This window comes from Elgaria multicarinata, chromosome 7 (genome assembly GCF_023053635.1).
Source record: "Elgaria multicarinata webbii isolate HBS135686 ecotype San Diego chromosome 7, rElgMul1.1.pri, whole genome shotgun sequence".
NCBI lineage: Eukaryota > Metazoa > Chordata > Lepidosauria > Squamata > Anguidae > Elgaria > Elgaria multicarinata.
Window position 1 is genome coordinate 56,159,991 of NC_086177.1, and position 20,042 is coordinate 56,180,032.

At 44.9% G+C, this 20,042-nt stretch overlaps 1 protein-coding gene across 1 annotated transcript; it reads right to left on the reverse strand.

Annotated features, from left to right (window-relative positions):
• Window positions 1-275: 275 nt before the first annotated feature.
• Window positions 276-10,232, reverse strand: ADCYAP1 (adenylate cyclase activating polypeptide 1). The gene is given in 7 exon segments (XM_063129820.1): window positions 276-515; window positions 518-674; window positions 1,240-1,374; window positions 3,638-3,733; window positions 4,458-4,595; window positions 9,633-9,740; window positions 10,089-10,232. Coding segments are annotated over 6 exon segments (696 nt in total). The 5' UTR covers window positions 9,734-9,740; window positions 10,089-10,232; the 3' UTR covers window positions 276-446.
• Window positions 10,233-20,042: the final 9,810 nt, after the last annotated feature.

A 20,042-nucleotide genomic window follows, 5' to 3' on the forward strand; every position in this document is an offset into this window, starting at 1 on the left:
ATTTCACTTAAGGCCCATTCATTCCAATCGGTCTGCTCGAAGTAGGACTAACATTGGGCCCAACTCTCTGTGCTCTCCACCCACCCCTGCCTAATCTGCTATTCCAGAAACCAGAAAAGCGCTTTGATTCGGTGCTAGCTAAGGAAGTTGTCTTTGCAGCATTCTCTTCCTCAATCTCACACACCCTTGTGAACTTCGTATTAATTGAACGGGAGTCACCCCTGAACGCCTGGTCTTCTGTATTCACAATAGCTAACGAGGCTCGAACGCTCACGGGTAGGGGAAAACTCGCTCTTTGGCCACGCTGGTTGAGCCTATGAGGACAAGATGGCCAAAGGGCCTCCCAAGGGGGAGTAAGGCGCTCTAGGCGAGCTAGGGGTGGGGGTGGGGGGTCCCCTTCTTCACTTAGTACCAGAGCAGAGACACAGATACAAAGAAAAGGGCAATCAAAGAAAGCAGGGAAATGCCGTCTCTAGCAAGGGGGTGGGGGGGGGGGGGGTAGAGGGGAGGGGGCGGGAAGGAAGAGGGGCGTGTCAAACGGGCCTGACAGGAGACTCACCGGGGCAAGGAACTGCGTCAGCAATTCTCCCAACTCAATAGCATCATAATCCCCTTCAAGCAGGGCATCTTTGTCTATGTACAGTAGCAAATGGAGAATAGTAATTTCTTCGACCCTGTCATGGATAAAAATACTCTCCTTTTAATTTCCATTACAAAAATAGGAGCAATATTCAAAACAATGATTGTCACTCTCTCTGAATTTTTTTCCTCTTCTATTTTATATAAAAACATAAAACATCTCAGGCGACTGTCCTCAGCCTCTTGTGCAATGCTAACCACTAATTGGTCCTCTCTGTTCCCTAGTCTACCGAGATCGCTCTCTAGCATTTATAGATTCTAATGGTTTTATTTATTTATTAAGGATTGGTCCACAAAGTAGGTCTGTGCGTTTCTCTAGTGCTTATTCTTAAATTTGTTTTTGTTTTTGTTTTGTACAAAAGAAAAACAATATTATTATCAAAATATTCATTTAATGGCTTTACTTCATACATAAATACATGTTTAGATAACACAGGAGCGGTGATTGATCAGTCAGTTTGGAAATGACTTTTTAGGGAGGGGAGGGTCCTCTCTCGGAATTTTTTTTTCCCGGGGCTTTTGTATACACAGGAGCGGTTAGGAACTCATCGCTACAAATAGGCTACTCGGCGTCCTTTGTTTTTAACTCTTTGTTTATACCTTTTCCCCAGGACTGCTGCCAAGTATTTCTTGACAGCCATTTGTTTTCGGTAGCGGCTGTAGCTGTCTGTGAATATGCCGTCCGAATGCCTTTTGGAAAGCGGTTCCGGGTCGTCCTCTAGGCCGCTAGCCCCGCTGTAAGGGAAAGAAAGCAAAGCAAAAACATAGTTGGGCAATGTCGGAGAGCTAGGGCAGTTCCCTAGCGGCAGGAGCAAGTCTTTCGGAAGAAAGGGAGGAGGAGAAGGAGGAGGAGGCTGCATCCGTAACGCACAGGACATCCGTTATCTACCTTCAGATAATGGACTGGTCAGTTTCACTGTTGAGGGGAGTTCGCTGCATCCTAGTACTGTGGACACTAGAATAGTCAATTTCCTCCTTTGGGAGTGGGGTGGGGTCAGTGTCGGTTACTGAGCAATCATTCGAACTCATCGCCTTGTTTATGAACAAAGAGAGGGAACCAGTGACCACCCAATCTTCTTTACCTTTGATTAGATTCCTGCCCTCTGGGCTTGGGTGTTGGAGTGGTGAGTCACCCTCTCTCTACTACCCGGGCCTGATCTAGACAAGACAAGGGCCTATGCTAATAATCACCGCCTTTTTAATAATCCATAGCTTTTCTCTGTTGTCAATAAAACGCATAAAACACACACACACACACACACACAGAGAGAGAGAGAGAGAGAGAGAGAGAGAGAGAGGAGTCTTTTGGAACCGAACTATTTGCTGGTTTTGCTTCAATAGAGTAATACGGCTACCCTCTAGAACCAGTTGTTGTCGTCCTTATTTATTATCATTATGTTGTTGTCCTTATCGCCGTTAGCATCAGCATCATCTTTTGTCCCAAAGTCATCCAAAAATATCTGGCCTAGGAGAGGGGTGTGTGTGTGTTTGGGAGGGAGGGGTCTTCTTCTTTCTGTTCTTTTTAGACAGCTAAAGCAACACGTAGACTGGGGCGGGGAGGAGCGGGTCAGAGGAATAAACGCCCCTCCCTGAAGAGAAACAAAGGGCTTTCTCTAAACACGCTGCGGAAGTTGAAGTCTGATCATAATACAAGTCGACAGTCGGGAGACAATCTCTTCATGGCATGAATTATTCATTCTGAAATTGTGTAATCCATTTCCCCATGGGCTTTATTAAAATGTTGCCTTCTGCCGGTACGCACACACATACACACACCGCGGGTTGGCATCCGGCTAAGAGATTTGATTTTAAAGCAGAGATTGGGAGGCGGGGGGGGCGGGGTTATTAGGTGCTTTATTTTTAATTTTAATTTATCTGTGCCTGGGTCTATGGCGATGCTGCTGCCTTTCCTCTCCGAGGGACCCTAAGTATTTAATCATCTCCAGCAGATCAGAATCTGTAGTGGGATGAACGGAAGACACTGACAAGGTCTTTATCAATCAGCTGGGTTGGCCATTGCACCTCTTCAAGACGTCAGACTGAATGGAATGCGGAAAGAGGGAGGGAGGGAGGTTGTATCCTATTCAACTTAGCATTTAGGTAGAATAGCAGCGCCGTTTACAAATTTTACCACCCAGTCCTATCGCGGCCGTTTGAAGGTCGTAAACCAGGAAATCCCACTTCTTCGTGAGTTCAGCCCAATTAATTTGAATAAGATTCCTCCGGAATAAACGGTTTCTGAATTGCACTTCAACAGTACTTGGATCAGCAGCCCAGTTTAACCACGATGAAGCGAATGTCCCATTGATTGCTGTGGCATTTACTTCCAAGAAAGTATCTTTAGGTAGCAGCTCTAAACTAAATGGCACTGGTCATACTTTGGGAGAAGCAAAAACAACAAAGAGTTTCTTGTGCCAGAGAAACAGGTATATTTGCTACCACCAAGGTGGTTCCTCTTTTGGACTTCTTGGGAAAGCAGTTCCACGACTTGAAGGGAATTTATATCCTGATCACAACGCGGGAGCGCAATATGCCCACGACATTGGAGAAAATAGCAAAGTAGCCATTGAGATGAATCGTTGGGCCAGTGGAGAGAGGGACAGCTCGTTCCGCAACCCATTTATGCTGAAGGAATTTCGTTTGCCTGGTGGCACTTAGGCACCGTTTCACTAGCAGCTTGGGTTACAGGATTTAAATCCGAGTACAATTAATTCTGTCCACTTTCTTTAACGGTCTGTGGATTTGAGTGTAGGCCAGTTTTGTTTGCATGCATATCAACTCTGCTGAGAGGATAGATATAGATAGATAGATAGATAGATAGATAGATAGATAGATTATACTGGGCACTGATATGGAGCACTGTTAAATAATATTTTCGATGTTGTTTAATCCATTCTACTCCCTATCCTTTAAGCCTTATTTGGGGGGGGGGGAATTCTACACAACCGCACACACGATAGGGACCCCTGCCCTCCCCACAAAAAAAAGGACCTCTTACCCCACCCGCTTTGCCATCAGAGAATGCAGATACTTCCTTGCCGATAACTGGCCCAGCACTTTCCTGTAGGCTTTATTAAAGATCCCATCTGCGTGCCTGGAAAGCAAGAACAGGGAGGGAGGGACACACACGAGACACACAGATAAGAACAAAATCAGGCAACAAGGCGCGATTGCGACCGGTAGAAGTTCCTCACGCGGCCACGGCTGCACAGATCCTGAAGGTGCTGGACGGTTTGCCGACAAGCACGCCTCTGGCCTTGGCCACCAGCGATTCTGCTTGGTTCCCCACCGCCGCCACTCCACAGCCCGAGGGAGATCGGACCGCGCCTGCCTCATCTTTTCCTGTGCTTGCAGAGTGCTGGGCAATTTCTGGGCAATTTCAAGGACTTTGCTAACAGGCTGCTTCCGGCTGCGGTTCCTCGTTTGCTTTTGCTGCCGCCGGAGGGAGGGGGGAGGGGATCAGCCGGATTTTGTCTCTGCTATCCCCACCCCCACCCCCACCGTCCATCCTCATGCAAAAGCTTTGACGCTGAACCCTTCTAGATGGCAGGATCCTTGCTCCGAGTGAATCCCCCCTTCTTGTCCTCCTTCAACCTCCCTCCCCCCTCCCACCGCTCTAAAGACAAAGCTAAGGGCGGTATCGGGAGCACCGCCGGGCCCTCCCCCGCTCGCCCCCAGGCTTCTGTCCCACCCGCACCCGCAGCCCAATCCTGGGCCGATTCCCTCGGACGTAAGTGCCACACTTTTGAGACTGGCTCCCAGGTAAGCGCGCGTTGGATTGCAGCCCGTTCGCCTTTTTGTCTTTTCTTTTTAATCACCTCTTTTCCGGTGGGTAGTACAAAGTGTAGACGTCGTCCAACATGGAGGAAGGGTCGGCGATGGCCAGGGGCTCGCTGTCGAAGGCGTAGTCCGAGAGGCTGTTGCCATCCTCGTCGTACACTTCATCTTCCAGCCTGCTGGGGAAGGGGACAGGAGGCACCGCCTTGGTCTCGGGATCACGACGGGGCGGGAGTTTGCGAAGGGGTCCTGGAGGTGAGGTGAGCAGGGGGCACATTCCCCAACTTGGGGCCCTCCAGAGGTGTTGAACTACAACTTCCACCATCCCCAGCCGGCTAGCTGGGGATGATGGGAGTTGAAGTACAACACCTCTGGAGGGCGTGGGATAGGGGGAGGCTGTCACAGAGCCCACGCGTGGGTTCCCAAGCGTCGGTTCCCCCTCCCACGCCCCCCGTTACCCCCCCCCCCCGCGCGGGCTGTCAAAACGGGAGGCCAGGCAGCCGGGGAGGGGAGACGGAGGGGAGAGAGAGAGAGAGAGAATGCCCAGGCAGCGTGTGCATGCCCTGAGACGCCATCCCTTGCTACCCACTTTCCAGTGTTTCCGTTTGGTCGATCGGCCTTCTCCGATAACCTGGACCCCTTCCGATGTGTTCGGCAACAACTCTCACTGTCTATGCCAGCTGGGGATTATTGGAGTTGCAGTCCCAACCGGTTTGGGAAGGCTGCTTTCTCCTTCTCAATCCGTGCCCCCAGATTGCGCCCGGGCGGAGCTCCACAAGGCGAAGAGGGCGAATTGGTTTAATTCTCATCTCCCCCTCATTCGATCTGTCAATAATATCGGCATACAGCGGGCAAAGGCCGCGTTCCTGCGCCCAAGGAACTATCCAAGGTGCTGAAACTAGGTTGGGGGTTTTGTTTCAGCACCTTGGATAGTTCCTGTAGAGTTCTAGCTGGTTCTGACTAAAACCCAGAATGGATTCACAGCCCCACCACAGTCGGAGCCACTAGCCACCACTTCGGCCCACAGCACCCGCGGCCCTCCTCCCCATTCCCAGTCGTCCTCCGAATCGGCCTCTCAGGACTGGTGTAAAAACCCGGGATTTCTCTTTGGCTTTGCCCAGAGAGTCCGTCTTGACATTTTGTTTCCCCACCTTATCCCAAGGCCTCCGGCTGTCCGTATCCCCGCGAAGCCAGCAAGGGGCTCCCCTGTGAGTTTCTCAGCTAGACGGAATCTCCCTCCTCCTCCTCCTCGTGTGAACCCAACAAGGAAGGCACTTCCAGTGGAATCGTACCCTGGATTGGGCTCGGGGCGTGGGCTCCCTCCCTCACTCCCTCCCCCCTCTCTCTCTCTGCGTGCGCACGCACGCACACACACACACACACACACACACACACACTTCCCTGCCTCTTGCAGCGTTCCCCCTCCCCCGCCGTCTCCCTGCCGCCCGATTTAGGTCACTGTATGTCTCCGGCAGCTATTTTCGTCCACGGAGCTTTGGCAGGAGCTATCAATAATAGATGCTCCTCAAGTGTTTCGCGGCGGCTAATTCAGGCGTTTGAATGAAGCCAGGGGCCTCCGAGCCCAGCACTGCCTCTGCGCCGGCCACTCCGGGGAAGCGATGTCTCCCAGCCTCCCCACCCCACACGCGCACACCTTCAGCCCAGACCACGTCCGGTGAGGTGGGGGGGCAGCTGCTCTCCCCCACCCCCAGACCTACTTCTGTGCATGGGGCTGAGGGAGACCAGATAGATCGCAGGGCAGCAGCAATCGCGAGGGAGGAAGGGAGAAGCCAGTTCGTTTCAGGACAGCCCCGGAGAGCCCGCTGCAGTAGCGCCCCAGCGCACTTTGCGCTCCTCTCCTCCGCAGCTGCCCAGAACCAGCCACCAACTCAGGGACACCCCCCACCCGCTCTGGGGGAGGGGAAAGTCCTCCTGCTTCCCAAGGATTGGTGGAGGATCACCAAACACCCCCCTCCCACTCATTTCGTCTGATGTAGAATCCAATAGGGGTCAGTAGCTTCTTTGGCTGGTTGAATCCTTCCCAATAGACTTTTAAAACAAAAACAAAACCACCAGTGGAGACTGATGGCGCCTATCTCAGTGGGGCAATGAATTTGCTCTGGATTTGCTTTAAAGGAGCTATCCAAAGTGATGAACCCTATCCCCTTGAGAGTTTTTATTGGTCCTGACTGAAACCCAGAGCGGATTTACCACCCCACTAAAATAGGAGCCACCAGCCTCCACTCTCTCTCTCCCTCTCCCTCTCCCTCTCCCTCTCCCTCTCTCACACACACACCCCTCTAATGCTGAAAAAGCATCCCTTTGAACTGGGCGCAGCGATATCTTCTTTTCAGGACCATGACGCTATCTGCACAGAGCCCTGTCTCGCGTGAAACCCCTCCTCCGCCAAAACAAAATGGGGGAGACATGAAGTTTGCTTTCTGCAACCTACGTCTGCTACTGATGTCGATTCAGGAGTTCGATAAAACCGCAAGATGAACCCCACCGACTCAGACCAAAGGTTTATCTAGTCCAGCATTTCCCTCCTAGTAGTGGCCAGCCCAATACATTTGGGAAGTTCACAAACAGTTAATTCCTGCAGATACACTGCCCCTGAAAGAAGAGGTTCCATTGAGCAGTGAAAGATAATCCCAATTTGCTATTGCCTTTGGGGTGGGCAATGCAGATACGCTCACACTCCGCCAATTGGTCTGATCCTCTTCTACAAAGCAATCTGAGGTGGTGATTCTCAGCATATCTTTAAATATCACATAATCTTTGGGACTAGGGGAATATAAAGAAGGTACAATTACGATCACCTTTTATTAAATCATCCTGTAACATTTAGGGCCTAATCCTATGCATGTTTACAGGGGGCGAGGAAGTCCTACAGCAGTTGTAGGACTTTTTTCTGCCTAAACATGCATAGGATTGCTCTCTTAAAGCTTAGACGATCCTGCACCTACCGGGGTTCCCCTCTTTGCATCTCTGGGACCAACAAGGCAACCATCCTCTCTACCTAATATGTATAGGACGGCGCTACGACTAACAAAAGGAAAAGGCTTGTGGGTTGGAGCCTGGTACTACAATCCTGAAATTAATCGAGTTGCAGTCTTCAAGCCTTTCTAAAAACATATACTTCTATCATCAATACATTACGTTGGAACTCAGTCTAATTTATTTCAATGAAGGTTATTGCCAAACAAACGATTTCGGAAAGAGAAATTGGTTTGAGAGATGTAGGTGAAACCGTCAGTAGAACTTAACTTCCTATTCCTGGTAAGTAAATACGTTTGGGGTTGCTAGCGTAGAACCACTGGATTCTGTGCGAGTCTTCGAGAAACAAACATTTGGGTAAGAACTCCAGTTGAAAGGCATTCAGGGAGGCGATCTAATAACCCAAGCACATTTCTTTTCAATGAAACTGACATTCGCGGAAACGAGTTCCAGGAAGATGACCTCTCCTGTCCCAAACTGAAAATCTTTGAGGATCCTGGTATTTCTATTTCGAGGAGCCATGAGCAGCCAAGCTTTCATCTCTTACAAGGCAAGGCTGAAGATCTAAACGGCAAAACCAGATCTCGACCAATCGAGTTCCACATTTCCAGGCAGCATTACACACTTCACGTGTGTACATGCTGGATGTCTTCGGTCTGGGCCACAATTCAGTTAAGCTGAATTTCCTAGATAGAAAGTGATGGGTGCCTTCATTCAGAACACGATTGTTTAGCAGCAAGCTCTATTGAAATTAAGGGCGCTTATGTCAGGTCCTTTTGCGATTTGATGACTCTAAATCGACGATCCCATTAGGGCACCACATGCAGAGGGCTTTGACTAACATATATGCTGTGTGTGGTATATCGTCTTTTGCATTATGTATTAGATATACATCTCTTCCTCTAGCAATTTGCACACAGATTAAATACCTGCCAGACAAATGTAGCAGGTCATAGCTAGCCATATTTAGAATCTGAAGTGAATGGACTTCTACGTTTATGCATGTATACTTACGTCCTAGAATCTAGGAGCTACATATAAACGCACTTTCGTTATGAGACTAAGACTGCAGTCTTTAGGCACACTGTCCTAAGGCTAAATAAGATTCATTGAATGCAGTAGGACTTACTTCGGAATATATATGCTAGAAGTGGGCTGCACTTACACCTGTACTCGGCAGTAAATTTCGATGAAATCAATGGAATTTACTTCCGAGTAAACATGATTAGGCATCAGAATGAAAGGTATATCTACATATATTTAACAATACCTCGCATTTCTGTTCTTCTGTAGAGAATCTCCATAGATCTCCCAATTGTTGCAAATAAAAAATAAACTTCATCCACCCTAATCCTGTGAACCACCCAGAGAGTTTTGGTTATTGGTCGGCACGGAACTGAAATGAATGAATGGATGGATGAAATAATCCCAAACGCATCCCTTGACAGTAACGTTCCACGAGGATGCCGGGCTAGCCTCCAATGTCAGCAACTGGTTTTACAGTTTCGACTTATGCTTCAGCGTCAATCCCATGGAATGATGATACGGCTTTCGTATCATAAATCAGATACCGAATAGGAACCCCCCAGATCAAAATTGGAGAAAGGAGAGGAGGGCAATATGAAATCATATACATTTTGGAGAAGAGATCGTAGGCTTTCCTACAAGCAATTAATTAAGCGATTCACGCGCAGGCGCACTCTCTCATTCTCTCTCTCTCTCTCTCTCTCTCTCTCTCTCACACACACACACACACACACACACACACACACCAATCATAACCTCCACATTTCCCTTGTTAGTCAGTTTCACTGCCATGCAAGGGACAGCAGCTGGTGTTTCCTAACCCCTACTGTTCTGCAGAACGTAAACGATACCTCTAGGCAAAGGCTCTAACCCAGATCTTGAACGCCAGGCTGCCGAAACTCTTTGACCCTCTCCCGCAAGGTTAGCGGAGCCGGACATTCGTTGGCACTTTGCCTTCTTCGCCAGGGAAAAAGGCCACGTTGCTTCTAGCAGCGGGAGGCTCGGGAGTCCTAGCTGGACAGCTCGGAGCGAAGGACTGCAGCCAATGTTACCCTAACCGAAAGTCCCGTTCGTACCAATGGGTCTACTCGAAGTAGGGCCGAGTCTGAGTCTCGTCGGAAGCAGGGGAGCGGCAAGGAGAGGGGAGAGGCTGGGCTCCTAGTGAGCCGGGCTGGGGAGAGCCAGGCACTTACCTCAGCGCCGGGTACTGGAGTCCAGCCGCAGGTGAGCAGTAGACGCTGCAGTGCATGATTATCCCATAAACCAGCAGGACTAGAAGCGCTTTGCTGCACATCGCCACTCTGCGAGGGAGGAAAGGGAGGACGGCGGTCACTTTGGGGGGCTCGCGGTCCCTTTCTCGAGATTTGCCCACTGAGCCGCCTTTGGGGCACTTCCCCCAACCTCTCCTTTCTTCCCTCTCCCTCCCCCTCCCCCCCCACTACTTTCTCCGTGCGTTGCTCTTCCCCTCTCTCCTCCCTCCCCGAAGGGCTCGCCATTCGCCCAGCCCATCCTTCCCCCAACCTGGCGCCCTCCACATGCCTTGGACGCAGTTTCCATCATCCCCAGCCACCATGGCCGGGAAAGCTGGGACCCATCCTAGTTCAACCCATCTGGAGGGCGCCAGAGTCGAAAGATATAGTTTGCCTTACCATTCAACTCTAAACAGCCGGCACAAGATTGGATCTGGATTAAGAAGGATTGTGCTCTTCCTATTCTTCTTCGTCCTATTTTCCTCCCAGGAAGTTTCGGAGGTGATAGTTAATCCTCTTGGAGCAGCGCCTCTCTCTCTCTCTCTCTCTGTGTGTGTGTGTGTGTGTGTGTGTGTTTCTTCCTCTGATGGGCAAAAGGGAAGCCGCAGAAAGGGAGGGGGCGTGGGACAAACAGCAGATCGACTTATTAGCAGCCTAGCTTATTGGGGGTGGGGGCCAGCTCGATTTTAAAAAAGAAAAGAAAAAGTTTGCAGGTCTAGAGAGGAGTCTGCCAAGCAGGGAAGAGACGGGGTGAGAGAGGCGAGGAGAGGAAGAAGGGAAATCCTTATAGAAGGAAAGGAGAAAACAGAAGGGAATGAGGAGGGAGGGGTAGCTGTCGGTGTTCTAGCGGATGCTACCGAGCGCTTCTCTTTCCCTTCTCCGAGCTGCTTCTAGCTACAGCGTCGGTGGTCTCCTTCTTCTCCTTTCCCTCCTCTTCTTCTCCTTTTCCCCTTCTGTGCCTCCAAGGTGGACCAGCCTTCCCCTGCTTGCTGCTGATATCCTAGCTGTCTTCCTTAGCTACCAGATCTTTTGCACCCTCTTAGCTTTCTGATCGACAGCTCTCTCTGATGTAAATAGTCTCTCTCTCTCTCTCTCTCTCTCTCTCTCTCTCTCTCTCTCTCTCTCTCTCTGTGCCTTCTTGTCTTGCCGGGTGTCTACCTTGTTTTGTTTCTCTGTTGGTGTGGCGTTCGGATTTTTATTTGCCAATGACTTTTTTATTGTTGTTGTTGCAGTCACGTAATAATCGGTATCAGAAAAGACGTCACCACTCCAATTCCTCAAGGAACAGAACAATTCCAAGTCCAAGATGATGCGAGCAGGAGTCATAAGCTTCTCATAAGCACTTTAACTTGCACTTCCCTACACACACACACACAAACACACCACCCATTTCAAACAAACAAAAAATCTCAGTGAGGTGTCTAATTGTCAACTTTCACCTTTTCCCCATATTTCTGCCATGGCTCATTAAACCGAATGACGCTTGTGAAAAGTCCATCCTTCACGGATGTAACCTGCTCCTAAATATCTTACTTGGAAACTAGCCCCATTGATTCCAATGCAACTTTTACTTCCAAGAAAAAAAATCCAAAATCATTTCCTAGTAAGTGACTTTGATCTATTTTTAAAGAGAAGGTCTACTCAAGCGACTCCTACAGACATTTTACTACGCCAAGAAACCTGGGCTCATGTGCTCCTTTCATTGGTGCGATTAAATACTTTAATTGCTGTTGTTCTTGTTGATGTTCTTATCATTAATATTCGTTTTTCATAGGCAGTTTGAAGCCTTAACGGATTGTCGGTAATTTTCTAATTAGAGTTGGCAATTGACAGTTTTTGGCCAGTGGCATGGATTGATTACCCACTGGGTGAACAGTTGCTTTCTCGGCGGAACTGTCCATGCACTGTGGTGCTGAAATGGCTTTGGCAACCAAACAAGGAACTTGAAGGAACGTTGCCACCAAGATTGCTCCATATTTACAGAGCTCCCGTTTACAAATGTCACCGTTTAGTCCATTCAGTGAGGATGGCTTGTTGCACAGTAGCCTATTTTCCCCCCATTTTGAGCGTGTTATGAACATATCAGCCCCTGAAACGGATGGCACCTTTTTTTTTTATTTGAGGAAAGATACCACAGGGTGGTAGGCTCTGTGTTAGGCTCCATCTGATTACATGGCAGATACAATATTTATGATAGCAAATAACACTTCAGAGTTCTGAAACAATAAAGCCTGGGCAATGAAACACAATGATTAGGAAAGGGAGAGTTGTCTTGCAAATTTATTTTTACATATTTTGTCTTTTGTCCTTTTTTCTGAGCAAGAACAAGCCATTTGGAAACTTTGTAGAGAAGCAGAATGGAAGGAGGAAAGGATTTCTATTAAAACTCCACATGCTGGGGGGAAATAATGGGCATTATCTTCCTGAAAATGACACGGAGCTGTGGGGAGAGATCATTGTCTGGGTGTGTTGTCACATAATCTGCTTTTACTAGTTTCTTGCTTCACTTTCAAAGGTAGAATTCCAGATTCATATTCATTTCAGGGAATTGTCTCAAAAAAATGCAGACTGGTGGAGCCACTGCCGCGCGTTTTAATTATTAAGCTGATGAGCAAAAGAAGCAGGAAGAAGCAGAGACATCCTATTTTTAATTTCTGATTCAGTTATTTGGCTTTATAGTACATGGTGGCAACACCAAGATCTCAAAATCCAAAAGGTGTGCAGAATGTAATGGAGAATCATAGGTTTTGCTGCTTTCCTAAAGCTGAAGGAAATGCAAAATTAATTATAATTAACCTTGACAAAAACTAGTTTGATTGTGTGTAGACTCTTTTGATATATAAAAATTAAAAGCATTAGATTTTTGCTGAGTGTTTAGGAAGAAAATTAAAATTGCCACCCAACTTTGGAGTAAATACGGTTTAAATTTCTGATAGGAATCAGTTGCCATCGATTAAAGTTATTCAGTTGTACTCCTTTAATTTCAAATGGTTGCACTATCAGAAATTGTGTGAAATGATCCCAATAAAGTTTTCTTTCTTCCCAAAGAATTGTAATTTATGGATTTTCAGAGTCATGGAAACTCTTCTGTCAGGTTCCACTACAGAAAACCTGTTGCAAGCAGCGCCCGCCACCTTGTGGGAAGTTTTAAAGGTGCATGACTTAATATTGAAAAAACTGGAGTTCAGATCTCTCTCCTTTATAGGGACTTTTAACTGAATAACCACTAAGCAAATGTTTCACGTCCCTGCATTTCCTTTTACCTTTATTGTAACTGATAATTGCTGGGGTATTAAGTCAACCTACCAAAAATGGGTTTGTTGCATATATGCTTTCCCCCCTCATTCAAATTTAATGGTTTCCCACCTTAATAAAAATAATAATAATTTAAAAACTGTACTAAACCCATTTTGCAATATCAAAGAATTCTGTACTTCAAACATCTTCATCCTAAACATATTATTTGGATGTTAATCCTATTGAAAATAATATGCCTTATTTCCAGAAAAAAAATGTGTTTGGATCAAGATATAAGGTATCATATCTTGCAAGAGTAGTACTTATTGGCTCCCATCATAGGCACATAGTATGCTAACTTCCTATGTTCCCAGTGAGCAAGAAAAGGTGTAGTCGCATTGGAAATGGTAAGGCACTTTACCTTAAATAACCCTGCTTCCCAATCCAGCAGCATCAATTGCACAGTCCTCCAGCCGTGTATGAGTTAATTTAAGTCATGTGACTCTGGGAAGTGCCCTGGTGTAATGCATTCCACAGGCAGTGCTCCATTTCTAAAGCACAGAGTGTTGGGGCTCAAATCTCCCTATAAGGAACACATTCTGCTACCTGGAAATCCTCCTTCCTAATCCCAGGTATGCAGAGATGGTTCTAGCAGCTCAGTAGTGTTTGCTTTATTAGTGTTGTTCCATTCCCTCTGTCATGGACAGTGGAATTCAGGAGAAGTAAGACTACATGGTAAAAAAATCCTACAAAGGACATTGCCATAGGAATCTGCACACAGATTTCAGAGGTAGGTAGCCTATATCAGTCTGATACCACAAAACTGACAAAGGGTCTTGACTCATCATCAATACTAACAAATTGTTTGTAGCATAGCAGCTAGATGCAGATATATGAAGTGTGAACCTCAGTTGGCTCTGTGTGTGTGTGTGTGTGTGTGTGTGTGTGTGTGTGTGTGTTGCTATGTGGGGGTGGGGATGTGCCAGGTGGTAACGAAATGCAAAAAGTACAGTCTATGACAATTTTGTGTAAAGCTTAAGATACGCAACATTCACAACAACAGTAATTGGTGCGATAACACAATCATCCTAGCATTGTTAGGTTAATTAGTATGTGTAGTGGAACAGGAAATTAATGTCTCTATTCGAGCAAATCGTGTACAAATATCACATGTGACTGCACATGTGTCTATAACCCACAGCTTCCCAGTCCATATACATTACATATTCATTTAGCAGAACAGTCACAGTGCCAGCACCATAAGCAATAAACAAAAAAAATATACTATTTGCTATATAAAAACAGAAAATATTGCTATTACTGTCACTCTGATTTTATTGACAGAAGGATGCATGAGGCATTTCAAAAGACTAAAGTGGAACGCAAACACTCCTAAATATAGGAAAGATGGCTTCTTCTGTTTCCTGTACTAAAGGTTTTGAGTAAGCTTAAATCAGTGTCAGACACATTTATGATTTCTGGCTTGCATTGTTCATAATTAATTTTATTACTCTTATTCTATTCTGCTAGCCAGAATAAAAGTGGCATAACTCATAATTTCTTCTGGCAGACATGACTAGCTATTTCCTGACATGGCTACCCACATCCACCGCCACCCTTCCACTAATGGCTTTTCACTGCTTCCTCTTTAGACCGGCCTTAGGCCGGTACAATTATTTGTTTCATGCAATCACAGCAGTTTATATTGTTCATATTTTAGCTCTTCTTTTAACACCACATTTCTTTGTTTTTTGCTGTTGAATTTTCTATTTGCCTGTTTTTCATACTCTTGGGGGTTGTTATTTTTGTTTCTCTGTCTATTTGTTGTTTGCTGACTTGGGCATGATTCAGGGGAAAGTGGGATAGAAATGTTTGTAATAAATAAAATATTCAAATGTTTGTAATTAATAAAATAAGCCCCATTAAACACATTGGGACTTACTACTGAGTAAACATGTATAGGATTGCACTGTTAAAGAACTATTAAGGTGAGCCCTAAAGGCTTGTGCACAGCTAGTAGAATTTTTGACTCTCTTTTCGTTTTCGTTTTTAACTTTTATTTCTGAAACTCGCATTCCTGTTTTAAAGTAGTTTGCCATGTAGGATAGGGGGGTGCTTTTGAAGGTTCACAAATCCCAGGTTTCTTTGGGCACACACAGAATCAGTTACATCATTGTTTGGATTCTGGCAACACATTTGAGCCTGCACTCACAATGAAAGTTCATTTCCACTTTCTTCTTGATTTACGATGTGCCAATTAAAGCAACATCTAGGTGCAAATGTCTGATATGATGCAAAATACTTCTCCCCTTCTACGTAAATGCCTAGTATGACGCAGGCGAACACATAAAGAATGGATCAAAGGAGAGCCAATTTTGGCATGCTACATTTCTACTGCTGTATCAACGTATGGGAAGAAGTGGGGAAACTAACTGACCAGAACAATTCAATGGACCACTCCTGATTTCAGTTCCATCCTTATATATCTACTGACTATAATATGACAGATGAGAGGTCAAATCCTGAGAGATGAGATAGATATATTTCAAGAAAATACTTTCAACAGCACTCTGAGAGAGAGAGAGAGAGAGAGAGATTGCGATTATCGGCTTTCTAGCCTTATCTCTACCTCCTGTCTACTTTATTTTTTCAAACACACACACACACACTTCCCCTCTTTTCATGCACAGTAGGATCTCCCCTCCTCAAATCCCAACTCATCACATACTTTCCCCCTCTACTTCTTTAATTTAGTGGCCTCTTGTCTCAAGAATTCCCATTACAAGTCAACCGTTGTATGAACCCATGGTATGCACGTTGCTCAATATAAACATACACAGGGAGTATTTCCACATGAGAAAAGAGCACTGGGAGGTGCAGGGTATCATTGCAATGTTTTTGAAATATCTGTTTATTAGCCCATTTTCAGCTTAGGAATACAGGAAGCTGCCCTACACAGAGGACAAATTACTGAACCATCAAGTCCAGTATTGTTGACACTGACTGGCAGCGTCTCTCCAGGGTTTCAGGCTGGATTCTGTCTTAGCCCTACCTGCAGATGCGGAGATAGAACTGGGACATTCTGCATTCAAAACAGGTGCTCTGACCATCAATACTACTCCCAAAAGCAATGCAAGAAGGTTTTGTCTCAGAAGAAAAGAATAAGTAAAAAAAATTAAAAGCTCTTCTGTTATTGTGTTTGTTTGTTTGTTTTAGAAAAAAAAGCATAAGCTTCCTTCCTTATATAAAACTCCATATAATATCATGCAAACTAATGGGAGAATCTTATCTCCCAATAGCTGTGCCAACTGAACATTGGATTTATAATTAAATGACATTTTATGCAATTGTGGAGGTTTTTGATGCACCTCTTTAAAAGGTATTTCTAAGATATAACTTAATGGGATGCTGGAAAATTATTTCTTGTCAAGCAGAAGCCCAGGGAAAGAAATGGGCCAAATTCTTAATAATTAATCAAAAGAACATTTATCTTACTAGAGGAGGAAAGATAAGTGAATAAACGATATCTTGTTTCTTGCTCCAAAATGCCATTAGCAGGATAACCATTTGTTCTATTTTTCTTGTGGTATCACTTGAAAAGATGTTGAAGGGTCAATATGTCCTTGTTTTAAATGCAGATACTTTGCAACTCTACATTTCTTTCAGTTGGGATTGATAAAATTCCAGAAATAAAAGCCTGGGCTTTTGCTAAGGATTACACACTTTATCAGATGGGCATAAAAGAAATCTAGAATTATTGGGTTGGGGTTAACGTAGGGTGGTTGAAGTTCACTTTCTTTGCTTTCGGTCCTCATGGATCAGCAGTGTATTTTAAAGTTCTAAAACAAGGCATAAAATGATTATTTTTCATTGCATAACTAGCATGCATTCTTGCTTAACAACATAAGAAGTTCCTTACAGGATCAGATCTGGGTCCACATAGACTGAGATGCTGCTGGTGGGTGGTTCTTCTGATCAGATGTGGGGGGGTGTTTAACCGGTTCTGGATGGGGTTGCACTCCCCCTGAAGGAGCAGGTTCGTAGCTTGGGAGTTCTCCTAGAACCATCTCTGTCACTTGAGGCTCAGGTGCCCTCAGTGGCATGGAATGCTTTCTATCAACTCCAGTTGGTGGCCCAGCTATGCCTGTATCTGGACAAGGATAACCTAGCTTCAGTTGTCCATATTCTGGTAACCTCCAAATTAGATTACTGCAATGCCCTCTACATGGGGCAGCCTTTGAAGATGGTTCGGAAGCTGCAGCTTGTGCAAATGCAGCAGCCAGATTGATAGCTGGAACAGGGAGTTTTGAGCATATAACACCGATTCTGGCCCACTTGCATTTGCTGCCTATACATTTCCAAACCCAATTCAAGGTGCTTGTTTTAACCTATAAAGCCCTACATGGCTTGGGACCACAATACCTGATGGAACGCCTCTCCCAACATGAACCTACCCGTACACTGCACTCAACATCTAAGGTCCTCCTCCGAGTGCCTATTCCAAGGGAAGCTCGGAGGATGGCAACAAGGTAGAGGGCCTTCTCGGTGGTGGCCCCCTGACTGTGGAATGATCTCCCCAATGAGGCTTGCCTGGCGCCAACATTGTTATCTTTTTGGCACCAGGTCAAGACTTTCCTCTTCTCCCATGCATTTTAACAGCATTTTAACAGCATTTAACAATGTTAAGTTTGTTTTTAATGGACCCCAGAATTGTTGTTTTTAAATGGATACTGTTGTTTTGTTTTTATGTTTCTGATGGTTTTTTAAATTTTGTATACTTTTTAATGTTAACCATTTTTAACTATTGTAAATCGCCCAGAGAGCTTCAGCTATGGGGCGGTATATAATTGTAATAAATAAATAAACAAACAAACAAACATTCTTTGAAAGAATACCAGCAATTTGCAGGAGCATGTGTTAGTCTACCAGAAATTGCCCAATAGTCCTCCAGTGAACTGCCATTTACCTTCTGCCTTATCTCTACCACCATAGTTGATGTAAGGAAGTAATAGGATCTCCATTTGGAAGTATACAGAGATGTTGAGAGGCATAGCTAGATTCCTCTCTGCCCCCTTGTCTTTCTTCTCTTTCTTCTCTCATCCCACATCACATACTAATATCTGCATACTTATTTCTCCTCCATCCTTCCTCTGAATGCATTACGGAAGAAATGCACTCACTAAAACCCTTCCTTCTTTCACTCTTCTATATGGAGGCATTGGAAATTTAGCAGAGGATTCAACACTGTTGTAAGACATATGAGTCTTAGCCCTTTCTGATACAGCACCTGAGCACTCCTTGAGAATGGGGTAGCATTTTATGATTGGATTAACCTGTTGAGCTTTATAGAATTATTACTCTCTGTCTTTTCTCACTCATGGCAGTTTTTCTAGAAGGACATGACAGACCTTGCCAAGTCATGCTGTCCTTTACCGATTCAGAAATTCCCTGACTATTGAGCATGTTTTAAGTATGACTGCTTTCTGGATGTTGGTATGGAAGTATATTATTATCATTATTATTATTATTATTATTATTATTATTATTATTATTATTATTATTATTTACAAGTTGCCCTATAACTGAAACTCTCAGGGCAACATACATAATTTTAAAAGATAGACTAAAACTAACAAAACATATCTTAAGAAAAAGAATTTAAATGCAGTAACAATAATTGTTTAAAATCATTTTAAAAGGAGTGATAAATATCAAAGCAGCCAAAACATGGAAAGGGCAATTATAAAATGCAGCTTGACATCTGTTGATGGAGAAATCCTATAAGCTTTGAGCTCATAATATTTGTTATCTGAAAAAATCAATCTCACTGTAGGAGAACACCAATCAGTCAGTTCGAGCTCCCTTCACCCAGCTTTACAACAAGATATTGTGTGTATGAACCACCCCTGGCAAATGCCTGACCAAAATATTATCAAAAACCTGCAAGGATGGAGATTCTATATCAAGAGAAGGTTCTTAACTGTAAAAACAGTTGCCCAGGGAGATTGTGAAATCTCCTTTCTTGTAGGTTTTTGATAGAAGTTCAGACAGGTATCTGCTAGAAGTGCTTTCGATAAAGGATATCTTGTTTTAAAGCCAAGGCGAAAGGGACATGAATTAACTGATTGCCCTTTAAATTAAAGTGGCTTGTTGTATCTGTAAAGGAGCTTGTTCTATCCATGGTGTATCTGTTAAAAAATCAGCCACTAATTAAACTTGCTCTGATTTAAAACAAGCATTTTTTTAAAAAAAAAAATACTTTACCCCTTGTCCCATCTATTCACATCAAGGATATTTTGCCTGTATGTCAGTCCAGAAAGTAAGCTGACCATATGAAAAGGACAGGACTCCTGTATCTTTAGCAGTTGTAGAGAAAGGGGAGTTTCAGCAGGTATCATTGTTATACATGCAGCAACTGATGAAATTTCCTCTTCATCACAACTGTTAAAGCTGCATGAGCTATGCTAGAGTAACATTGGTGTTTTTATATATATCACTTATTAGGTATGAAGCATTTACGATTGAAGACACCCTTTTCATATTCTGTTAGATGCCTAACATAATTCTTTGTTAATCGTTGCATTACATTTTGCTGTCAAAATCCCTCAGATTTGCTCCAACTTAGACTCTACATTGAATACGGACCCTGATAAGTTGATTGAAGCAGCTACTTGTCCAATTTTGATGGTTAATTACAGTTTATTCAGCCTGGGGACATAGGCATGTGCAAGGGGGGTGCTGTGGGTGCCCAGGCATACCCTAATGTCTCAAGCAATAAGCACCAAATTGAGGGGACCATTGAGAAGGAATCCATAGGGAGATCCAACCGCAGTGGGAACTGTCCTCCTGCTGCCCTTTGGCTGCAGGAGGGCAATTAAAGCTGCAGAAGTCCTGCCCTCTTTTGTATTTGGTCACTCTAGTATAGCTCCTGCAGCTTTAACGATTGTGATGAAGAGGGAATTTCACCAGGTGCTGAATGCAAACAAATTGACTCCTGCTGAAATTCCCTTTTCTATACAACTGTTAAAGATACATGAGCCCTGTCCTCCTTTTCATATGGTCACCCTACCAGAAAGTGAAAGCAAGAACATGATCTTCAGTTTGGTAGGAGGGACA